The sequence below is a fragment of the Triticum aestivum genome, chromosome 7D (genome assembly GCF_018294505.1).
Source record: "Triticum aestivum cultivar Chinese Spring chromosome 7D, IWGSC CS RefSeq v2.1, whole genome shotgun sequence".
NCBI classification, from domain to species: domain Eukaryota; kingdom Viridiplantae; phylum Streptophyta; class Magnoliopsida; order Poales; family Poaceae; genus Triticum; species Triticum aestivum.
Genome location: NC_057814.1, coordinates 642618669 through 642635636, shown reverse-complemented (window position 1 = coordinate 642635636; position 16968 = coordinate 642618669). Strand labels below are relative to the sequence as shown.

General features: G+C 48.3%; 3 protein-coding genes across 12 annotated transcripts; 1 reads left to right on the top strand and 2 right to left on the bottom strand.

Moving 5' to 3' along the window:
• The first annotated feature begins 1339 nt into the window (after positions 1–1339).
• On the top strand, positions 1340–6585 carry LOC123165600 (phosphatidylinositol 4-phosphate 5-kinase 9). Of its 3 annotated transcripts, none has more exons than XM_044583274.1 (9): positions 1340–1672; positions 2284–3633; positions 4111–4278; positions 4582–4747; positions 5085–5195; positions 5339–5526; positions 5604–5764; positions 5871–6045; positions 6140–6585. In XM_044583274.1, the coding sequence occupies exons 2-9, from the start codon at positions 2318–2320 to the stop codon at positions 6420–6422; spliced, it is 2568 nt and encodes an 855-aa protein (XP_044439209.1). In that variant the 5' UTR covers positions 1340–1672; positions 2284–2317; the 3' UTR covers positions 6423–6585. The 3 variants fall into 3 exon arrangements, with proteins under 3 accessions (XP_044439209.1, XP_044439207.1, XP_044439208.1); XM_044583272.1 differs by having other exon boundaries at positions 1340–1676; XM_044583273.1 differs by having other exon boundaries at positions 1340–1680.
• Positions 6586–7519: 934 nt separating this feature from the next.
• Positions 7520–13184, bottom strand: LOC123165599 (protein FAR1-RELATED SEQUENCE 5). The gene is made up of 7 exons (XM_044583271.1): positions 9929–13184; positions 9378–9443; positions 9199–9282; positions 9056–9118; positions 8697–8854; positions 8048–8115; positions 7520–7971 (listed from the first exon to the last, which is right to left on the bottom strand). Exons 1-5 carry the CDS (start codon positions 12596–12598, stop codon positions 8846–8848), a joined length of 2892 nt encoding a protein of 963 aa, XP_044439206.1. The 5' UTR covers positions 12599–13184; the 3' UTR covers positions 7520–7971; positions 8048–8115; positions 8697–8845.
• A 253-nt stretch (positions 13185–13437) lies between these two features.
• LOC123165601 (uncharacterized) lies at positions 13438–16636 on the bottom strand. Of its 8 annotated transcripts, none has more exons than XR_006483076.1 (5): positions 16434–16636; positions 16180–16337; positions 15704–16044; positions 14826–14954; positions 13438–14184 (listed from the first exon to the last, which is right to left on the bottom strand). XR_006483076.1 is itself a non-coding variant. In XM_044583279.1 (5 exons), the coding sequence occupies exons 1-5, from the start codon at positions 16594–16596 to the stop codon at positions 14176–14178; spliced, it is 666 nt and encodes a 221-aa protein (XP_044439214.1). In that variant the 5' UTR covers positions 16597–16636; the 3' UTR covers positions 13438–14175. The 8 variants fall into 8 exon arrangements, 5 of the variants coding, with proteins under 5 accessions (XP_044439214.1, XP_044439211.1, XP_044439213.1 ...); XR_006483078.1 differs by having other exon boundaries at positions 15704–15798; XM_044583279.1 differs by having other exon boundaries at positions 15838–16044.
• Between the last annotated feature and the right edge of the window lie 332 nt (positions 16637–16968).

The following is a 16968-nucleotide window of genomic DNA, read 5'->3' as shown; positions in this document are numbered from 1 at the left end:
TCACTTGTTGAAATCTCTAGAAAGACAAATATTTAGAAACGGAGGGAGTATATCATAATTTATTGTACAATGGAATAAAAAGAATGATATTAATTTTCAGAAATGGATAGAAATAAGCATGAATTAGGTGGCACTAAACAATGTGCAATTACATTCAGGTATGAGTAGCTTGTAAGTGAATTTTGTAGAGGCACATTCACATCCATTCTTTCTTCTTTTTTCCATTACAAGACAAAAGGAGGACATGTTTTTTTTTAATTTTCTTTATTCAAGATACTTCTGGAGCCCCTACTAATAAGATAAACAAAATCAGAGACAAAATCATGGATTCACAAAACAAATGATCAACACATTTAAACAAGATCACACACATGGGTAAGGGAAGAGGATTTTGGATCGAGGATAGCAGCTGCGTTAGCCGGGTAAAGCGGCTAGGTGTTTTCTTTTTCCTTTAGTGGATGGCACATGGGACTTACTACCTATTTTTCTCAAACTGCTGCCCTAATAAGATATTTTAGTCGCAGTTGAGGTCATACGTACGCAGTGTCATGGATCGGTCGTCCAAAGCTTCCTTGATCTTTTTTCTCCCCTGATCTGTTATACAACTAGTTAGGAATAGACAGAGAGACAGGCGGAATATATTCTATTCTACTCGAGCGTGGGTTGGATGCATGCAAATGCAAAAGGTGGATACATGGGCGTGAAGCCCGGACCGCCGCGAGACTCTGAACACAGTGGATTCGGAGAAGGAGGAGCATGACGGGGAGGACGTGGATCTACAGGTGGAGCAATATATAGGCAATCATCGATTCCCTCCGGTCGGAGGCAGAGGCCAACCCCATCACCTGCAAGAGGCGGGGGCGGAGCACAGCACGGCTATTGACGGATGCTCGTGTATATTGATAAGGAGGAGTTGGAGCCCTCCTACGCGCCCATCTACCCAGCGCCCGGCATGAAGGTCATGGACATCTCCGACAATAAAGCGTAGTGGCTAGCGTGATGCATGTATGTAGAATTTTATTTGCATGGATTGTAATTGTCCGCGGCTGTGGACGCTCTTGGTGAGCGTGTGAAAGAAAAGAAATGTGCAGAGGTGTATAGCCAGGACACACATCCACACGGGGTTGAAGAAAGACAAGAGGGTGGCCCTGGCCTGGCAGGTGGTCACATGGGCGCCACGTGGAAGTGAGCCCCTCTGCCCTGCTTTATTATTTTTTGTTTTTTGGCATGTGCATGTGCAGATGGATCCATCGAGCGGTTGCTGCTTTAATAATGCTCCCTCCCTCCCTCCCTCCCTTCCTTGAAAAGAATAAGTGTTTTAGTAGTTGAAACAAACAAAGGTAGTGTAATAATATATAAGTAAGTAAATTAAATTGATAACAAGAAAAGATTTTGTTGGAGGTAGGGAATTATTAGTCTTGTCACGCTCGTTGGCCGTCGACCTCATCTGAGCTGAGCTGCTTGTCCTTTTATTTCTTCTTCTTCTTCTTCTTCTTCTTCTTCTATTCTTCTTCTTCTTCACAGCATATATAAGAGAAGAGAAGAGCAGAGCATAGCACAGAAGCAAGCAAGCAAGGAAGGAAGGAAGAAGGCTGCCGTTCCCACGCCGGCTGCCGTCACATTCCCCGTCTGTCGCTCTTCCTTCTTCCTCCCGTGGCTGGCTGTATGTATGGTAGGTAGGTACGTTTCCTCTTCATTCCCCTTCTTCAGTTCCTCATGTCCCTTCCCTTCCCTTCTAGTTGGATGGGATGGATGGGATGGCGTTTCTCCTTCTCTCTTGAGAGAGAGAGAGAGAGATCCCTTGCATTTCTTCTGTGTTTCCTTCTCCAATCCAATACTGTATAATCTAATCCAAATTGTGCACATTAGGACAACTAATCACACTCTACCTCTCAGCTCTTGATTTAGGATGGCTGCAAATCATAACCACCAGCTGCTGCTCTGGAACTGTTTCTTTCTTTCATCTTCATCTTGTGCTACCTTCCTTCTGCTCTGCTCTGCTCACTCTGTGTTATTATTGGGTTTTCTTTTTTAATTACCACAGACACGCTACTACTAATAATCAAAACTCTTCAGCTCAAAAAATAAAATAAAAAATGCTCACTCTACCTAGCTTGCTTGCTTGCTTGTTGATTTTTTATCCACATCACCCTGACAGGCTGCTCGGCTGCTCTGTCCTTCTTCTCTTGTCTTGTCATGTATCCTCTGCCGCTCCTCCTGTTTCATGTCGTGTATATAACTCTCATGGAATGGAATGTGTCTTTCATCTTCATTTATGTACAGCAAAGGGCACCACTAGTACGTATCGTATGAGAGCATGGCAGCCCCTGCTGCTTCCAGCAACCACCTTCTTCAGGCAGCAACAGCAGACCAAAACTACCACCCCAACGCTGCTCCTGCTCCCAGCTTCTTCAGAGCAAACTCAACAGCAGCAGCAGCAGCAGCAGCAGCAGCAGGCCTCAGCGTCAGAGGAGAGATGACGCTACCCAATGGCGACGTCTACTCCGGCACGCTATCATCATCATCATCACATTCGCGGCAGGTGCCCGAGGGCACGGGCCGCTACGTCTGGGCCGGCGGCAGCTGCTGCGTGTACGAGGGCGGCTGGAAGAGAGGCGCGAGGCACGGCCACGGCAGAACCCTCTGGCCCTCCGGCGCCGTCTACGAGGGCGACTACTCCGCCGGGTTCATGGACGGCGAGGGGACCTACGTCGCCGGCCCCTGCACCAGCACCACCTCCTCTTCATCATCATCATCCTACAAGGGGCAGTGGAAGCTGGACCGCAAGCACGGCCACGGGCGCCAGACCTACCCCAACGGGGACACATTCGAGGGCTCCTGGGTGCAGGGCCAGATGGAGGGCCATGGCAGGTACACCTGGGCCGACGGCAACAGCTACGTCGGCACCATGAGGAACGGCACCATGTTCGGCAAAGGGGTGCTCACATGGAGCGCCACCGGGGACTCTTTTCAGGGGAACTGGCTCGACGGCGCCATGCACGGCTACGGGCTCTACACCTGGGAGGACGGCGGGTGCTACCTCGGGACGTGGACCAGAGGATTCAAGGATGGAAAGGGCACATTCTATCCTAAGAGTTGCAGGGTTCCTGCTGCTCACCAGCTCTACATCGACGATCTGAGGAACAGGGGCGTGCTGCCCGATGACATCTCAACAAATGTCCTTCAGCAGCAGCGCACCTCCTCTTCTTCCTTTGACACGAATCAAGAGCCTGCTGCTGCACCAGCAGATCTTAAGAAGTCCTGGAGAAACCTGAGCTTCGAGCGGCCTCCGGTAAAGAAGCCGTCTCTGCAGAGGCGCTGGAGCATCGGAGTGGCCATCGACAAGATCATCGGCGCTCATGAGCCAAGTGGTGCAGGTTCTGAACCACAAACACAACAAGGGTCTGACCAAAACATGGCTGGTTGTTCTAGCCTGCCGATACTCGAAAGGGAGTATGCGCAGGGCGTTCTCATCAGCGAGGTCGTGCTGAACAAGAGCTGCCTGGAAGATTCATCCAAGAAACTGAGCCGTCGACAGAGCAGGGCGGCAAAGGATGTCAAAAGGCCCGGGGAGATGATAATCAAAGGACACAGGAGCTATGACCTGATGCTCTGCCTACAGCTTGGAATCAGGTAATAATGCACATATATATTTCAAAGGCATCTGCCTAATCTGAATTTTCAACAGCTTAATTCCTTCTCTGCATTGTTAGTTCTACTAGTTGTCCCATTGTACTTATATATATGGAATGTTATGATATCAGTGCATATATTGTCCACTGCCTTTAACCCACATATATATGCGGAACAGAGGATTGTGACATACATACATATAGCAAGTTGCCAACATACCATGCCCATATATAAGAGCACCAAACTTGTTCATCTACTTTCATTGACCAAAGTAGCTCTGAATTTTCCGAGTCATGGAAAGATGGCTGCTTTTCGTGCCCTCAAGTTAAAAGGCACCATCATTATGCTATAGATAGAAACTGGCAGCAAATTGTTCCTTTTTTCCTTTTACCGACACCCAACATTGAATACCTTACTGATTTAGTTTCTCGTGATCAGTAAAAGGTCGTTATATATGTGATTATCCTACTCACTCAGGTACACGGTCGGAAAGATTACTCCGATTCAGAGGCGTGAGGTGCAAGCCTCCGATTTCGGCCCCAAGGCTAGCTTCTGGATGAACTTCCCCACAAAAGGAACACGGCTTACTCCCGCACACCGTGCTGTCGATTTTAAGTGGAAGGATTACTGTCCAGTGGTCTTCAGGTTTGTTGTGCTTCTGTCCCAGTTTTACTTTAAGTGGAGTATACATGTAGAATGACAAGGAAGAATCCAAGTATATTTATATCCAGGAGTAACTTGGAAAGTTCAACAGCTTATAAACTCTGAATCTTTTCTTCTATGATAGTACTATTGATTGCTTAATTATAAACTCTGAATCTGTTTCCTGTCTACTACTTCAGCTTCAGGTACTGTTTGTTTTTTCTGAGAAGAAATACTCAATACTGTTTTCTATTTTAGAGCATAATAACAGGACTAATTTCTGGTTTGTGTTTGATTACTATACAGAAATTTGAGGGAGATGTTCAAGCTTGATACAGCAGATTACATGATTTCCATTTCTGGAAGTGATGCACTTAGGGAGTTGTCTTCTCCTGGAAAGAGTGGAAGTATGTTTTTCTTATCGCAAGATGACCGCTTCATGATCAAGACTCTTCGGAAATCTGAAGTGCAGGTTTCTGCTGTTTCTACTCGATGATTTTATGATAACCAGTGCAACTATTCATGCTAATTGACAATATATGTTGGTAACTTGGTGGTATAGTCTGGTAAACTGACATAGACCAGACGATTGGATCCAGGTCTATTTGTTTTATGACCGCGGGAAATCCCAGCACTTGATAAGAATCTGATGTTTCCAATTATCTGGTGATTGCTCATCTGGCCTAACACGAAAAAGAAAATGTTGTCATAAGGAAGATATATTTCTGAGCTAGTTTCCTAGTTCACTTATGATTCATACTGAATCATTTGTGCAACTTGGATTTTCCTGACATGATATTTGCTTGTAGGTCCTTTTGCGTATGCTTCGAGACTATTACCGCCATGTCCATACTTATGATAACACACTCGTGACTAAATTTTTTGGCCTCCACCGGGTGAAACCTTCCAGCGGGCAAAAGGTAATGCCAGTAAACGACTGTTGTTGCTCAATTAAAAAGGTTACAGATATTGCCATAAAAAAGGATTTAGTTGTCATATCTGATAATTCTATTTTACTAGTTGATATTTAACTGTTGGTTTTATTGTTTGTTTGTATCTGCAGTTTAGATTTGTAGTGATGGGCAACATGTTCTGCACAGAACTTAGAATCCATCAAAGATTCGATTTGAAAGGTTCATCCTTAGGCAGATCTACCGACAAGGTTAAAATCGACGAGAACACGACGCTGAAAGACTTGGATCTGAACTACTCATTCTATCTCGAGCCTTCTTGGCGGGATGCTTTGCTCAAGTAAGCACGTTCTCTCTGAAAAAAAAGCAGCTTATCCTCATGACCAGTTTTCCATGTTCTCTTCTTATTATGTGTAGGCAGATTGAGATCGACAGCGAGTTTCTGAAGAATCAGGGCATAATGGACTACAGCTTGCTTCTTGGCTTCCATTACCGGGCTCGTCAAAGCCTTGTAAGAGGAGGGTCGTTGCCTGAAACCATTTTGCAAGATAATAAACTAGCCGTTCTTTCGGAACAAGGTAATTAAGCATGAAACTGTATCTCCATTCCTCTGAATAAGTTGTCCGATTCACCCATTTGGAATACCAATTTTTTGCTTGCTCATGTGACGACGGGGTATTGCAGATGCCATGGAGGATGATTCTGCCTATAACGACTACCGCGAAGGGCTGGTTTTGGTGCAGCGAGGCAGCAACCAAGAAGGTAAAGTCGCTGTCGGCCCTCACATAAGAGGGAGCCGCCTGCGATCGTCGTCCGCTTGTTACGAGGAAGTGGATCTCCTGCTTCCAGGCACAGCAAGGTTGATATTCTGTTACTGTTGGTCAGTTCACATGTTCTTCCAATGCTAATGTATGATGGTCTGGAATGACTGAATTTGTTGTTAAACCGGATAGGCTTCAGATCCAGCTAGGGGTGAACATGCCGGCAAGAGCAGAGAAACAAGAGAAACAAGAGAAAGACGGCGGAAAATCGCTCCGTCAGGTTTATGATGTGGTGCTCTACATAGGGATCATCGACATCCTGCAGGAGTACAGCATGAGGAAGAAGGTCGAGCACGCCTACAAGTCCGTCAAGTATAACCCCCTGTCGATATCGGTCGTGGAGCCCCGGTTCTACTCGGAGCGCTTCCTCAACTTCATCCGCACCGTCTTCCCGGAAAACGCACCCAACCAATAATTCATTCATCTTTCCTTCCTTGTCCCCAGCAAGAAAAAATGTAACAAAAAGATCAAAAGGAAATGTGTTCTGCTTGCTACATTGCCGTTCATGTGTGTGGTTTGAGATGGTTGGAAGCGAAAGCAATGTGTGTATTTTGTCAAAAAGAAGCATTGACAAAACAGTGAGTGCTCCATTATGCTTATGCATGGATGTGGTTTGGGTTTTCTGCCACCCCACTATACATAGATGTGACACGTGTGTGCCTGTTACCCAAACCCATCCATACATCTGTCATCTGCTATTGGCTTCTTTTTGTTGTGAACAGGAGCTTAGCTAGTGGGGTTAATTAGGTGAGATGATGACATGAACCCATGATTGATACTCTATCTCATATCACTCGTGTCGAATGCCAATGGAAGTGACCACTCCCCGACTCGCCTATAAATTGTATCCATGTCTCGAGCCGATCACAACACCAAAACATAATCACTCACAATGGCCACCACCAGCAAGCAGGCTCTAGCTCTCGCCGCTCTCTTGATCCTGCTCACTGGCACCCACCTCATTGCCGCCGCAAGAGCCCCGGTCGCTGTAACCGGCATTGGCGTTGGAGGAGGTGGCTACGGCGGTGGTGGAGGTGGAGGAGAAGGCGGTGGAAGCGCCGGTCATGGTTATGGCTACGGTTCCGGCTATGGAGCCGGTTACGGCTATGGCGGCAGCACTGGTGGTGGTGGCGGCAGTGGCCATGGTGGTGGTGGTGGTGGAGGTAGTGGTGGCATGGGCTCAGGGTACGGCTCCGGTTATGGCAGTGGTTATGGCTCGGGTTACGGTGCTGGCGGTCAAGGTGGTGGGGGAGGTAGTGGAGGAGGAGGTGGCGGTGGATCCGGCTATGGCAGTGGCGGTGGCTATGGGTCTGGGTCTGGGTATGGAGAAGGCTATGGGTCAGGCGGTGGCATGAACGGTGGCGGTGGAGGAGGCGGCGGTGGAGGGGGAGGTGGAGGCGGCGGCAGTGGTGGTTTTGGGCATGGAAGCGGCGGAGGCTATGGTTATGGCAGTGGAGGTGGAGGTGGCTATGGCGGCGAGCATGGCCACTGAGCATCATATATAAGCAGAAATTAAGCTGGTAACAGAGAGGAATAAAAATGGTGACTACGCCTGTGTTGTGTAGATCAGATCAACCATCCTTTACATGCATGCATGTTAATATTTGTTGCCACCATACTCATACTGTATTGATAAGATGGAATAAAGCTTACTCAGTTTGAATTCTGATTTCTACTTTTCTATCATGCATTGCATACTAGTACCACTACATACAAACACCAGAGAGCTATACCGCATACAAGATGCATGCAAGATGACGAGCATACCATCCATGTGTAAGTAGGTTACACGCCATCTCCAATCTTCATCCAACTAAATCCATTTTGCTTCAAAAGAGTTGGAATTCACTTTGCTCTTCCATTCAGAAAACTTTATCCACCATCGCAGCCGGCTGCAATCCTCTAATTTCTGCATCACGAATTGCTTCTAATGTCCAGGCGATCATATTTTCCTGTGACCAATTCTACAAACATCCAGTAAAGAGATTTCACAACTGAATCATCAACGGACAAAAGATTTCAAAAGCATATGTAGAGTACCTGTCGCATGCCCCAGCTATTAAGTCAAAGACACCCCTGGCTGAAATCTTAATCCACACACCACTAACCTGCACATGAAGGCATTTTCGACAACCAGGAAAAATATACAATGACATATCTTGACAACAAAAGGAAAGCTACAAGCATCCAATGCTCAGAAGGAACACAACACTCTTCCCAGGTTCTCACTGTAACTTAGTTTAGTAATGCACAGGCATGATACAAATGGCACAAACTCTACTAAAATCATATATCTTTTGAATAAACCATCTATGCCGTACCACGTCCCAGCGCTACCAAGTAGAGTACAAACAGGAGCACCCTGTCTTATATGCTCATCAGCAATTGCAGTAGTGAAAGACTGTTGAACAAAATTGTTATCAGGTGATCTCATGGGTGTATTAAGATGAAGAAAATCGAAAGAAAAAAGTTGAGGCGGTGAAACAGATCATATCAGTCTTCCACAATTCATACCCAAAAAACTAAATAAAAAAGGATGGTTTCACAACTGAACCATACCACTGGTTAAATGCACTCAGCACATGGACAACAAGTACCAACTTGCGCACTAAAATAAATACAAAGCGCCCAGGTTGCTAGTAACAAGAGAGTGACCACAGTGGCAAGTGAAATGCTTTACTGGACATACCAGTTTGGTACAAGTCCACCTGTGCAGCTTCTCATTTCCATATACAGTTGTGGACATCATAAGAAGCCTTTTTTTTTTGCGTGGACATCATAAGAAGCCTCTCATTTGATTGTGCTCCAAAGAGAGAGCCTTCAAGTAGACATTGATTTCTACAAGGCCTGCAGATGAAGAATGCAGATTAGTGAACTCAGCTGATTTTGGGCCTAAGAGCTCATTGTTGGAGAAAGTGGCGACACAATTAAAAAATACAGAATATAACAAAACCTTTACACAAAGGAAAGAAAGAAACATAGCAGGGTAAAGAGGTAACTGCATATCTGTTTATAATTTATTTTAGACATATTGTGCTAACATCTTACCTGGCTGTCACTTGACGCCTGAGAAGTGTGACAGGCGACAAAGCCTGGGTCCTGAGAAGGTAACTGCAGGAACAAAATTTCAATGATCATTACACTGGCCAGAAATGTACGTGCAAGTGTTCAATCCAAAGTGGTCTTAATACCAGAGTGAGCCCCAGACTTGCGCCACGGTGCATCTCTTCATAGTTGAGTGTCCCCATGGCCATGGGATTTAAAAAGTCAGTCCCCTGGATCAAAGAGGAGTAGATAAATATTTGATACAACATGACCAAGAGAACGTAAATTATTTTAGGGAGGCACTTCAGAGATCATAAATTCATACCATGTAAGGTATATAGGTTGGAGTTTGGCTACCCATTTTGGACAAGTTAGGAGCAGCCTCCAAGCCCTGCGTGTTGCAAATGTTAGAATACTGGTTGCACTAAGAGGCACTAACATTGAGAGTATGATATGAAATAAATGCAAAAGGCTAGAAACTAAGATTCTTAGGCCTGGCACACCTAATTTTCATCAAACACTTAACTAAAAATTTATGGTGTACACATAAATTTTACACTCACGTGATGCCCGCGATAGTTTCATGAAACTTAAAAGTAATAATGCAAACTCTACTGTTGCATGTCACTGCAAGAAAGCAGGAGGAATTATAAGATGCATGGCATAAGTTTATTCAACAGTTGCTCTGCTTGTAGTATTTTTTAGAGAATCCTAGGACAGCAGATAACTTCATATAATACGATGCATTTGGCCAATAAATGTTATGCATGATGGATCCCAATTAGGCAATTAGTTTAATTAACATAACATTTCAAATTTGCATGGTTAAAATGGATACAGATACCTCGACCTCAATGAAGAAAATAGCAAGGTTACCTGAAACATAGCATTTCCAGACTGGGCAGAACCATCTGCCAAACCATACTGCACTACTGCAGGTTCCTCAGAGTGCACTTTCTGCTTCTTTGTCAGACCCTTTTCAACGCAATTTCTTGGATGGTTTTTACTTTTCTGGCCTTTCTTCTTTACTACTGTTTTTGCTGCTGCCCTGCTTGAAATGTCCACAACATTTTCTGATTCAGTGCCATCCGTGATAGAAGACAAGGCCATCTTAAGATTCTGAACATCAGGCTGTAGTGTGACAGGTGCGCTGCTAATGCTGGTTTGTTTCTGCAGGATTTGCTCAACCTTGTCGCCAAGTTCTCCCCAAAATTGGTCTAGTACTCTGCTGGACTCCTCACATTCCGATGCCCGGGCAACAAGCCTAACATACTTGGGGCACAGGTGCTGGTAGCGATTAGAAATCTCCAATGATTCCTCTGCTTGAACGGCTTGCCCCAGAACCTCCGGTGAGGTCAAGCGCCTTGCATATTTGGTCCAGCGCTTCATAATGTATCTATCTGGTATATACTTTATGTCCATGACATCTAGAATCTTGAGAGCATGGCTGCACAGGAAGCCAACCGTCTCAAACTTCCCGCACGAGCATGTGACAGTCTGCTCCATAGGGTTCCCATAAACCGTGTATCGCCGGTCCTCCTTCTCCACAAGCGAGACGACATACTCACGACACGGGCTGCTTTCATCGCGGCTCACGATGTAAGCTGACTGGAACTCCTCATATTCTTCCTGGAAAAGCTGAAAGATCACGCTGGTATAGACATCGGAAGCCTGTGTCAGAACGGGGGCTCTGATTTTGAGGTAGGGCATCATCAGCCTTGAACCGTATTCCATCTCCAACTCTCTGTGCCGCCTATCGCTGATCACTTTCTGAAGATGCCTCAAAAACAGAACAATGTCCACCTCTGCTCTCAGATGACCGCGCACCTCGGAATTCAGGCGCTCGTTCAACCGTGTGCCTTCCATCCCGGCCGAGAAGATCCCTTTCGCGTAGGGCCTAGCCCACTTGTGTTTCTTCTCGAACAACCTCTGCAGCCACGCGTTGTCACGAAGCTCGTACTTGCTGACCATAGCATCCCACGCAGCGAGAAATCCCGCCTCCTCGTCATACTCTCCGTCGACGCACGCCTTGAACTCCTCGATGAAATTGGCATCGCCTTTAGAAAGCTGACGTATGTTCCCCTTTGCAACATGCTTTATGTGCCACGCGCATATGGCATGAGCCGTCGTCGTGCCAGGCATCGCCAAGGACAGGGCCTCTGCTATCACCGTGTCCTGATGCGAAATGAAAGTCTTGGGTGCTCGCCCAGACATGGCGTGCAGGAACGTCTGGAACAGCCACCGGAACGACTCGCAGGTCTCGTCGTACATGAGTGCCAGCCCGAAGACGACAGGCTCGCCGAAGCTGTTGCAGCCGACGAACGAGGCGAGGTGGCGGAGGCTGATGCTGTTCCTGGACACGACGTCGAAGGCGACGGCGTCGCCGAAGTGGGCGTAGTCGGCAACCATCTTGGCGTCGACCCAGAAGACATTCGCCACCTTGTCCTCGACGTCGAGCTGCACGGCGTGGTGGAACGCCGGGTCGGCCAGCGACTGCCGCTGGAGGTGGTTCAGCAGGGCGGCGGCCTCCCCGTACTTGATCTCCCACTGCCGCCTGGTGCGCAGGGGGCCTTCTCCCTCGGCCCATGCCGCCCTGGCTGTGGCACTGGCATCGTCGTCAATGAAATCCGGTGGCGGAGCGGCATTGGGCGGCGATTGGAAGGGGCTGGGCGGGCCGCGGGGAGCTGCGAAGAGCGGGTGGTTGTGGCGCGGCTGGAAGCCGGAGACCTGGAACCTGCCGCCGGGCTTGGTGCGGCGGAGGGTGAGGTGCGCGTTGCAGCCGGTCCTGCCGTCCGGCGCGGGGATGGCGGCGGCGGCGGCGCGGGAGAGCCTGGCCGCGGCGCGGGGGAGCCTGGCGGTGCCGGCGATGGCGGCGGCGGGCTTGTGGTCCTTGAAGCCCTCGCGGGAGCAGGCGAACTTGCAGGAGGTGACCTCGCCGGAGGTCTTGCTGCGGTTGGTGTAGCGGCGGCGGACGTTGAAGCCGAGCTTGAAGGCGTAGAGGCGGTAGAGGTCGTACGCCTGCAGCTCCGTCTCGAACTCCATGTCCATCCGCGGCGTGCACTCCTCCGGCCGGGCCGAGGCCGCCGCGGCCGCAATGGCCGCGCTGGTGGAGGCATCGCCGGAGGGCGGGCTTTGGTGGTCCTCCGGGCGGGCGGACGCGGCGGTGCTGGTGGTCTGCGCGGGGGAGCTTCCGGAGAAGGCGGCCGAGGCATTTGGTTCCGGTGGTGGCGGCGGGGGCGGCGGCGGCGCGGGGGTGGCGATTGGGTATTTAGGTTTTGGCGGGGAGGCGCGGTGAGTGGCTGGGCTCGAGGCTGGTGCTGGGGCGGAGGGGGGGAGGGGGTGATGCGGTGGAGGAGCGGGGGCTGGGAGGTGGCCGGAGTCGGCCGGGGAGCTCATCGCCGGCGCCGGCGCGGCGAGGGAAAGGGGAACGGAGAGGACGGGCGGCGGGGTGCGGTCTGTGTGAATGGGAAGAGAAAATACGCCTTCCCGGGAGGAAGACGTACCTGGCGATCTGGTTGTTTGCTGGTTGTAAATGCATGTTTGCATTGAGCTCTCATTCCCCTCCCCTCTCTCCTTCTCCCCGGCTCGTCTTTGCCCCTCCTCCGGCGGCACTGCCGCCTGGAGCGAGGAGGGAAGGGGAGCTCGGGATGTTCTTGCACATAGTAAGTGTGGTACAATTAGTTTGGGCCTTAGTGTTGATTGTCGGCTTCATACGTGCTGGTCTTTGGATTTATGACGTTGTGTGGCGAGATGCCGTTGGGTGCTCAGCCATGGTAGAGACATGGGGAGGGGGAGGGATCTGGTGGCAGCTAGTTCCAGAACAAGCTCACAGTGGTGATGGCGCACGTCGATGCTAGTCACGATGGTGGTGGAGGGGGCGTGTGGGAAGATTCAGCAGCCGCATGTTTTAACGTTGCTTTGCCTTGCTGGATCCTAGCTTCCGACGAGGGTGGAGTTGCTCCCTGATCCCAAAAAAGTGATCCTCGTCTTTTGCTGCGGTATACATGTGTTATGCCAGCCAAAACTAGGAGATGATGCAGCGAGGGTCCTAAGCTTCATCGGTGGGGTATTTGGAAGGGCTACGGTACTGATAGGTTGTCGGCCTTCTCCGATGAGCCGTCATTCCTTCTAGTCAAAAGGTGGCCAAGTTTATTCCTTCCGGTCATATCAGTGCCAAAGGGCCATAATGTTGTTATAGGGTGGAGCACATGGCTTGTTGCGGTGGAGGTCTCGCTGGACCAAGCGGTCTTACGAAGTACTCCCGCCGTCCTAAAACGCTCTTATATTATAGGACGGAGGGAGTAGTCTGGACCCAAGGGCGCTGACAAAATTTGTTCTACTCGAGAGCGGTTTGGACCTAATTGCTTTTATTTTTCTCAATTGCGGACCTCTTTGGAATTTTTAGAAACCTTTGTGTTGTTTCTTTATTTCATAGTTTTTTGTTTGTGAGATTTACTGCCACACCATTTTGTTTTTTTTAAATTTCCCACCCCTGTTCAGAAAAAAAAATCATATTCTCATGCATTATAAGTTTATTCAAAAAATATTGGCGATTTAAGCCCCTTTTCCTTTTTGCAACACAGAAAATCAGAACAAGATAAGAGAAAGAACAGGGCATGATATCATGAAATTGTGGTGTGGGAAGACAGTGCATATAGGAATTCCAAAAGATGAAATTAAATCCCCCATTTTTTGAAAAAATAAATCATCTAAAGTAAGTTGCAAATTCAATCGAACCAACAACAAAAAAAGATCAAGGAGGGCAAGGCAACATTCAGGGGAGATAAGATTCTAGTATCAAACACCTTGGCTTTGTTGAAAATCCCAAATCCCAAATCATCCATCCATCCATCCATCGTCCAGGCAGCAAACACATGCAAGATCCCAATGTAATGTTAATGTTAACAAGCAAAATTGGTCAAGCAGCATTGATCAGCATCGTCCATCCATTTACCTGACTCAGGTTACATACGGTACAGTACAGGCGACCAGCTGCTTCAGCAAACGAAACTCACGCATCCTTTCCCCCACACACCCAAAGAACCTGAGCACAGCAAAACGCTACCTGTCGCGAGTCCCGGGTATGAACTCCCCCTTGCCTGAGATGTCGATCCATGCTCCGCTCACCTCAACTCCAAACAAAATCTCAATGATCAGCCAAAATATCCAATGCCTTGCACATATGTACAGGTTTGATAAGAAGAGGAAAGCCAAAAAAATAAAAAAAATTAAAAGACCTCAGCACCAATTAAACCACCATTCAGGAATAATACTTACTGCACCATGCACGCATGTTCCTTCCTTCCTAGTGCACATGCCAACGACTTTTAACAGGCCTCACATCTCATGATGACCCAAACAAACCCCACCCATCATATATATGACTAACAAACTAGAGAACCTTCTGCCTGCCAATTATATTGGTGCAAGCTTACATAGAAGACCCACATGCATGGTGCCATATACAGTGTTCACGAGTAAGGAACACTACTACTACCCTCTTCTTGCTGCAAGTGACTTGCTTTACTTAAGCACCGCATATATATAGGACGACAGTAACCCAAACAAAACCATCTTTCCTTAACACAACTCATCTAGTAGCTAGGACGTACGCAACACCTCTAGAGAGACAAGTTGGTCCAAAAACAAGATTTCCGGGCACTGTACAGATACTTCATTCATGTTAGACACTTAACCAGAGCAGAGGGCAATGAGCAGCGCAAGTAGAAAAACAAAGTTTTGCTTGACTGTTTGTGATGATGAATAAGAATACCTTGCTGATCTCATTTATAATCCTTCCACCGCGACCAATAACAGCACCCATATGCTCATCAGCAACAGCAATCGTGACAGATTCTTCTTGGGCATCCTTGTTGACAGGTGATCTCATTGGAGTTTTTGGCTGAAAAAAATCAAGAGAAAAAAGTTGAGATTGCGCAAAGGCCCAGACCATTTGGTTAACTGGACATAAACAGTAAATAATGTTCTTCACAAATAATTTTGCATCCAGTATGCAAAGAACAGTAAGAGATATTTCAAACTTATTTACCAAAGGATGCATGAAAGACACCTTTATGTTAGGCTTAGCACCACTAGCAATAATTTCAGTCAGGGAGCCAATGTTCTGTAATTTACCAAGTTTCTTGACATGAAACTCCTACAGAAAGTACAGAAAAGAAACCTTTCATAGTGAATGCAAGTAAATTTCGATGAACAGATCATACGTACTGCTAGTTGGTACATATAATTTATACATTATATGACATTGCAGTCAGTTCTTGAAAAAGAAACTGTCCAGCTTGTGGAAGGATGGGGTGAGAATGAACCAACAAGGAACAGTTGATCGATGAGAGCCAAAGATAAGTTGAAATGCATTATGATTTATGAATGTTGAGGAATCTCTTCTATTCCAGATACTGAACTTGACAATGATGATGATGCTTGCAAGGGGGCCCGTTTAGTTTAGTTTCTTGATCATATCAAATATAGGTGCTGTTTGGTTCTCTTATTATAAATTGCCCACATGGGCAAAACACACACGCACAGTTCATTAATCAGAGATGCAGCAAGCGTAGCATGATCGGCGGTGCGCTAAGCCGACGGATGCACATGAAACTAAAAGACGAAGAGAAGGGGGGGAAACATATATACTTGATAACAGATCCTCCTTTGCCGATGAGCATGCCGCAGCAGGGCTGAGGCACCACCAGCACTACTGTGGCCTCAGAGTCGGACACCTGGTCACCCTGCGAGAACCAATGATCAACTTGAGAGGATGAAATCACCTGATCTGATCCATGGCATCCATGACCTGGCTGAGCAGGCCGTAGACGAGCATGACCCTGCGGTCGGTGCCGGGGAGGAGCTGGTCGTGGCGGGAGAGCCTGACCCGGGCCCCGGAGCGTGCCTCGACAGTGGAGCCGCCCGCCCCGATGATGAGCCCGGCCTGGGTGTGGGTGACGAGGAACCTCGCGTGCGTCCGCTTGTTCACCCTTGCGAGATCATCATCATGTGGTTCCCAGCCGCGCGTGTGTTCATCGTCAGAAGGAGAGCAATCGGAGTGGCAAATGGAGTCTGTCGAACCACGCGCAAAACAGGTGTGATGAGCGGGGAATGCGGGTGGGTACCTTGGTGACCGTGGGAGGACGGATCCACGGCGCGGGGGCGGTGAGGGTGAGCCCCGCCTCCGCGAGCGACAGCAGGGACACGGCGCGCGTCAGGTCGTCGCTGCCGCCGCCGTCTTCTGGGTCCAGGGCGGGCGTGCCCGGTGGAGAGGAGAGGGCGACTGGCAAATCGAAATGCGTGAATCGAACTGGATCGGAACCGATGCCGCCTGCGGTTGGGGCTTGGGAGCGGAGGGGGCGAGGAGCAGGACGGGTACCTTGGTCGTCGGAGACGGTGGAGTCCGGCGGCGACGGCGAGGGTTCCATGGCGGCCTTCCCGACGACCTCCACGCGCGTGGGCGGCTTGTCGCTGCCGCCGTCGCCGTCGTCTGGGTCCGTGACGGGTGAAGGTGAGCGGCCGTCGTCGGCGGCGGGATCCATGGCGGCGCGGAGAGGGGGACGGAAAGGAAATGGGGGTTGACTCCTGTTGACTGTTTCGTGGCTTCCCTTTTTTCTTCTTTTTTTATTCTTGTTTATTATTTATTTATTTATGCATTAATTATCCATTAAATACCAAATTGATTTTTCGGGGACAACATGCTTACTTAAGTTCAGATTCAAGTCTTTAACCTTTTAAAGACTTGGATCTGAACTAACAATGAAAGGACAACCTATATGCACAACTAATAATGAAGAGAAGGAATTAAGCTGTTGAAAATTCAGATTAGGCAGATGCTTTGCAATATATATGCATTATTACCTGATTCCAAGCTGTAAACAGAGCATCAGGTCATAGCTTCTGTGCCCTTTGAT

What these genes read in the sequence shown, in the direction of transcription:
- LOC123165601 (XM_044583275.1), bottom strand. Translation starts at nt 16,596, where the DNA reads ATGGATCCCGCCGCCGACGACGGCCGCTCACCTTCACCCGTCACGGAC. An exon ending in CACCGTCTCCGACGACCAAG is followed by an intron (nt 16,338 to 16,433) that starts GTACCCGTCCTG and finishes TCGATTTGCCAG; the next exon opens with TCGCCCTCTCCTCTCCACCG. An exon ending in GATGCCATGGATCAGATCAG is followed by an intron (nt 14,955 to 15,837) that starts GTGATTTCATCC and finishes GATTTTTTTCAG; the next exon opens with CCAAAAACTCCAATGAGATC.
- LOC123165600 (XM_044583274.1), top strand. Translation starts at nt 2,318, where the DNA reads ATGGCAGCCCCTGCTGCTTCCAGCAACCACCTTCTTCAGGCAGCAACA. An exon ending in AACCTTCCAGCGGGCAAAAG is followed by an intron (nt 5,196 to 5,338) that starts GTAATGCCAGTA and finishes TTGTATCTGCAG; the next exon opens with TTTAGATTTGTAGTGATGGG. An exon ending in TGGCGGGATGCTTTGCTCAA is followed by an intron (nt 5,527 to 5,603) that starts GTAAGCACGTTC and finishes TATTATGTGTAG; the next exon opens with GCAGATTGAGATCGACAGCG.
- LOC123165599 (XM_044583271.1), bottom strand. Translation starts at nt 12,598, where the DNA reads ATGCAAACATGCATTTACAACCAGCAAACAACCAGATCGCCAGGTACG. An exon ending in CTGGAAATGCTATGTTTCAG is followed by an intron (nt 9,444 to 9,928) that starts GTAACCTTGCTA and finishes TGCAACACGCAG; the next exon opens with GGCTTGGAGGCTGCTCCTAA. An exon ending in CAACCTATATACCTTACATG is followed by an intron (nt 9,283 to 9,377) that starts GTATGAATTTAT and finishes TCTTTGATCCAG; the next exon opens with GGGACTGACTTTTTAAATCC.